Source organism: Hyperolius riggenbachi, chromosome 3 (assembly GCF_040937935.1).
Source record: "Hyperolius riggenbachi isolate aHypRig1 chromosome 3, aHypRig1.pri, whole genome shotgun sequence".
Lineage (NCBI taxonomy): Eukaryota > Metazoa > Chordata > Amphibia > Anura > Hyperoliidae > Hyperolius > Hyperolius riggenbachi.
In genome coordinates, this window is record NC_090648.1 from 175,397,699 (window position 1) to 175,403,824 (window position 6,126).

The 6,126-nt window shown below is 37.6% G+C and overlaps 1 protein-coding gene across 1 annotated transcript; it reads right to left on the reverse strand.

The window, feature by feature from the left end:
* Nucleotides 1–3,282: 3,282 nt before the first annotated feature.
* Nucleotides 3,283–4,215, reverse strand: LOC137562248 (olfactory receptor 2G3-like). The gene has a single exon (XM_068273580.1). It carries the CDS (start codon nucleotides 4,213–4,215, stop codon nucleotides 3,283–3,285), a length of 933 nt encoding a protein of 310 aa, XP_068129681.1.
* Between the last annotated feature and the right edge of the window lie 1,911 nt (nucleotides 4,216–6,126).

The following is a 6,126-nucleotide window of genomic DNA, read 5'->3' on the forward strand; positions in this document are numbered from 1 at the left end:
TGCATCTTTCCATAGTTGCTTGTATTATACAGGACGACTTTTCCCCAAAGTCAGCAGCTGAATGGAGCTGCCGACTTTGGGGAAAAGTCGTCCTGTGTAATACAAGCAACTATGGAAAGATGCATACCATTTTGAAGCTCTCTTTCTCTATGTGTCGTTGGAAAGAGGATTTCCAACGACACATAAACTGCTGCCCTACGCCTCTTAGTTTTCGATATTTTCGTGATCGAAATCGCGGCAGCTGCAATTTCGATCGCGAAAATAGCAAAAATTAAGAGGCGTAGGGCGGCGGTTTATATACCGTTGGAAAGAGGACAAAGAGAGCTTCAAAATGGTATGCATCTTTCCATAGTTTCTGCACTGCTCGGAGTCCCTTTAATCAGGTCACCTCTGTCACCTTTTTTCCCCCGAGCTAAATAAGCTTAATTTTTCCAACCTTTCTTGGTAAGTGAGCTCTTCCATCCCTCTGATTAGTTTGCCCATCTTTGTACCCATTCCAGAAGGTCAATATTCTTTCTATAGTGTGATGCCCAAAACTGTATTCCATACTACAGATGTGTCCTCACAAGTGATTTATACAGAGGGAGTAGTATACTAGCATCTTGAGATATTATTTCCCTTTTCATGCATCCCAGAATTTTATTTGCTTTAGCTGCCACTGCTTGACATTGTATACAATTACCTAACTTGTTATCAACCAGTATTCCTAAGTCCCTCTCCAAGTCTGTTGTTCCCAGCTGTATGCCATTTATTGTATATAACGATCTACCATTGGTATGTCCAAGGTGCATGACTTTACATTTATCAACATTAAATTTCGTCTGCCACATGCTTGCCCATATGGCCATGTTGTCAAGGTTCTGTTGTAATATGTCACTATCTGTCTAAGTGTTGATAATTCTGCATAATTTTGTAGCATCTGCAAAGATGGCTACATTACTCTGTATTCCGTCTACTAGCTCCAGCCTCAGGGAGCTGTGTAGGAGGGGGAGCACAAATCACTCAGCTATCATTCCCCTATTATGTTTGAAGCAGAAAGAAATAATGAAAGGGGATACATGACAGTGGCTTCAATTCATCAAGCATTACCGCATTCGGTAATGCTGAAAACAGCTGAGTTAACGAAGCACTTTAGAAAATGTTAATTCATCAAAGCTGTTACCGAATGAGAAGCTGAAATGACACAGCAATGAGATAAATTACCGACATGTGCTCAACAAATGTTAATTCATCAAGGTTACCACATTCGCTAACACATTCGGTGTTTATCTCCAGCTCTCCCCTGTCGTTACAGGCTTCGAAAGCCTTCTGTGTGAATGTTTTCATGATTAGCAGGAGCAGGCAGCCAATAGAAACAGCCCCTGTTCTCCTGCAAGTGCCGCTGATAGGTCACACAGGCTTCTCCACACAAGCTTTCAGACCCCCCAAGCAGTGAGCAGAGAGAACGGGTCAAAATATATCCCCAGATTCCCTTCAGTGGTGTAACCCTTTCAGGCCCTGTTTGATAATGCAAAGATGCTGGTGGTGAAATCACCAAGCATGGCATTTGTAATGTCTCCAGGAAGTTCATCTACGTTGTGGCAAATAAATAAAATGTTAAGAAAGACTGATCGACAGATTCAGAGCAGCAGAGGCAGTATAAATAACAGTAACTATAACACCTTTACATTACAAAGGGATGTCTGGATGCCTTCTATTGTTATCAGCTTGTAACAACACACGGACATTCCAAGCTGCTCTGCACCACTCTGCAGTTATCGAACAGCCTTTGATGAATTGAAGCCTAGTAGTTCGGTAACTTAACGAACCTCTACCACACATGGGAAAATATTGATGAATTAGCACAGTGAAGTGTTAAATACCGAATGCGGTATTTTAAGGACTGGGGTTTTGTTATCGAACACCCTTTGATGAATTGAAGCCAGTGACTGCAAGCCAAATAACTAAAGATTAAGGTGTTGGGGGCCCTGGGGCGAATCTTATTATAATATCAATCAGTGTGTGATGACTGGGGTGGGAGGGATGGAGGGCGCACTTTGATGTCTCAGCCTTGGGTGCTGGAGGACCTTGTCCCAGGTCTGTGTCAATCTGAATCAAGATTATTCTGTGATACATAATTTTGTATAGGATCCCTTAGGATACCTTCAAACAAACCTTTATTTATTCGAGTGAGAAATCTGATTGAATTTCTATCTTTTATCTAAATAAGTCAGTTGGAAGTGGTTGATTTTTCTGAACAATTTTTATAGACCCATTCATTTTTTCATAATTGATCAACGTATCACATTGTGTGTGCTACATTGATCAGACTATTTAATTGTGACAAATAATCACACAAAATACAAGTGGTCACACACAATACAATATTGTATACTATTTAAGTTTCAGAATTACAATCGTTTTTCAGATTGATAGAAACATTTGAAAAATCTGACCAATGTATCATCCATGTAATCACCTTTACCCCAATTATGAAAAAAAAATTGATTGCAAGCCCCGAAAAAATTGCTTGGGACTATAAATCAAAAAATATACAATCTACCCTACACCATTTCATGTTCTGAAAAATTTATCAGAATTTTCCACCACGGCTGACTGGAAAATATATGGTAAAACAAAACCTGGAAATTTAATAACATTTTTTGATTGAAAAAGAAATCAAACATAAAATTTTTCAATACAACACAAATAATTTTTATTAAAAAAACTCCCCAAAACTGGATAATGTAAGGTGTTATTGTATAGTGTGGGGCCACCTTTAGATATGTTTTTCATTGCAAATATTGTAATCTGATATTCAGAACACTTGTGTGCCCTGATTCCACTGATGCAAATCGATTTAGGCGCAAACATAGGGCCTGCTGCATTTTTGTTATGTTTTGTGTTTAGGTTAAATTCAATGAGCGCATAAGAAAATTGCACATCAAATGTGCTTTTTGTCATTTTTTCAATATCCCAGTTTTAATTTTGCTTTTCTAACAAACTGTTAGAGAAATGCAAATGTAATTGCACCATGAAAATGAAAGATGTCACAAAATTCCCACCAAAGCACTAAAAACGTTTTTCCAATAGAAATTTACCCTAAGAGATAGATATTTTTTTTTCTTTTGTGATTGCAATTTATTCAGATCTGTAGTGTTAAAGACAGAGCAGCAGCACATGACTAGACACGAGCATTTTGTAGATTGAGGATCAGTAATCCCAGCTTTCATACTCAGTATAGGTCCGTTTTTTAGTTTATAACTTTTAATACATATTTAATATTTGTTGTTGTTCTCATTCTCACACCACCTTTTTTCTTATAATTCCCAACACTGCAGCTTTAACATCCTGATTTCTCAAGGTATAGATGAAAGGGTTCAGCATTGGAGTCACAACACTGTAGAACAAGGTAGCCATTTTGTCCTGATTGGCCACGTGACTGTCTCCTGGCCTCATGTACATAAATATGATTGTCCCATAGAACAAAGTTACTACTATAATGTGTGAAGCACACGTAGAGAAAGCCTTCTTTCGTCCCAATGATGTACTAATTTTTAGTATACTGGAGATAATGTAGCCGTAAGTAATGAGAATGAGGAAAAATGGGAGCATCACTACAAATATGGCACAAAGGAAAATGACCGTTTTATTAAGAGATACATCTGTACATGCCAGCTCCACTACAGTGGGCACCTCACAGAAAAAATGATTAATGGTATTTGGACCACAAAAAGGCAATTGCAGTGCAAAGACTGTGTGTATTAATGAATTTGCCAGACCTCCAATCCAAGAGCCACTAGCCATCTTAATGCACAAGACTGGATGCATTATAGTGGTGTAGTGTAATGGGCTGCATATAGCCACATAGCGATCATAAGCCATTGCTAACAATATACAACATTCTGCCCCTCCTAAACCCATATGCATAAACAGCTGGGCGAAACAACCATCAAATGATATACTTTTTTTCACAGACAGAAAGTTTATGAGCATTTTGGGGACAATGCTTGAGGTGAACCAGATGTCCAGAAAGGACAGATTACTCAAGAATAAGTACATTGGAGTGTGTAGATGGGGGCTTATCCTGCTAATTGAAATAATAAGGATATTACCAACAAGCGATGCCAGGTAGCAAATAAGAAATATCACAAATAAGGCAATCTGCACATCCTGGCGGCTGGTGAGACCCATGAGAATGAATTCATGAACTCTTGTGTAGTTCCAGGCATTCATCTTTATGGAGATGGGCTGGAGAGAAATTTATACTGTAGGAATGTCACCACCGTTATTTAAAAAAATGGCACTTGTAATTCATAGACCAATTCTTTTGTAATGTTGTTGATATAACCTTTCCAATTAGCATATAGCCAGTTATGACTTTCTATATATGCTGAATTCTAATTTCCTTTGCAACCATGGTAAGAGTCCTCAGTGTGGCTGGTGCACTCCCCTAATTTGAGGGATCAGTTTTGGGTGAAGTTGTGCAAAGGAAATATTACATCTATTGTTGCCCATAAGCTTAAGGTGTACCTCTACTTTTGCAGAAAATGAAAACCTGTTGCCTCCAGGACAGCTATTTACAGTGCACATATCTCAACAAACATTATTGAAAACAACTTGCCTCCTTTCACTAAAGTTCATCTGTTTTACAGGTAAAATGCAGGAAGTTGTACATGGAGTGGCTGCTAATTGGCTGTAAGCAGACATTTGGCATGGCGAATTCCTTCTAGGAGTGTTTAATTCATGCAGGGCAGAGTGTTCACATCTACGTGGAAATGTGGATATTAAATATTGAATTTGGAGAAGTCACATCCACCAGTTTCACTTTTTGTCAGCTATATATCTACAGGATGAACAAAGTAAAAGTAAATAACAAGTACAATTATAGCTGTAAAATGGATGGAGTGGTTAATATGACATATAAGCTATCCAACAAGTGTGCTAGTTAACACTGGACTACACATTTTCAAAGTACAATAAGGCTGCCCAAAATAAGTTTGGTATTAGTTTTTACCCACTTTTTAGGACTTTATTTTGTAGGTAAGATGACAAATCAATTGAATAGGCGGCATGAGCCCTTTCAAATTTACGTTTTCTCTTAAGTTTTCTCGTAGAAGAAAATGTTTCATCTTCTGTTTAAAATATATTTTCAGCACTTTTTTTCACACGCAATTGAAAGTACCATAAAGTAGGTTAAAAAGTACTTCAAAATTAATAGTGTTTTCTTGCTTGCTGGTGGCTTGAAAGGCATTTTAGTGTAGATAGAAGTTGATCTATTTCAATGTATAATGTTTATGTTCCTTTGTATTGTACTTTTGTTCTCTTTTAGTGAATGTTTATTATAACGGTGTCATCTAACTTTAACAGTGATCTATGATGCCTATATTCTACCTTAGGATATCCATGCATTCTATGTGTTATAATATGTACTGCATTACTCAAGATGACATATATTCTCTTTATGTTGTGTATTGTTATTGTTAATATAATTCAATAAAAACTTATTGAGAAAGGCATTTTAGTGATAAGATGTGAGAATATCATCTAGGAGTAAAAGTGAATTGAATAAGGGCCATGGAGTCTTGTTGCATGTGATGGGTGGCTTATCTGTACAAGAAAAAAAGGTTCTGGTTGTTATTTGCAACTTTTGGTGAAGAGAGGTCACTACTAGCATCTTAGTAATATTTTCTATCAACTTTGTTACAGTAATAGGTGATTGTCAGGACACTGAAAGGAAATCATTCCAGGGAAGCTGCAGACACCATCTCTTAGGGTCATTTTATACACATAACGTTAACGATAACATCACATAACGATAACATCACAACGGTGGTGAAAAATCTTATTGTGCTTTAGAAGTGTACAGTGAATCATACAGTACATTGAAAGTATGCCTCACCGCCACTGTAAATGTGCACAGTTGTCTGGTAAATGCACAGTATACTGTGTGTTACTTAGATGGAACCTGTTCCACTGCACCCAATGTGAATGTACCGTAGAGATATAATTATGTTACATCAGGATACGATTATATTGTCTGTTGCAAGGGAGAAGGAACAGCTTATACAGATCTTTTGTGTTTACTGTGGCTGGATAGTATACTGGTTAAGGGCTCTGCCTTTGACATGGGAGACCAGGGTTCGA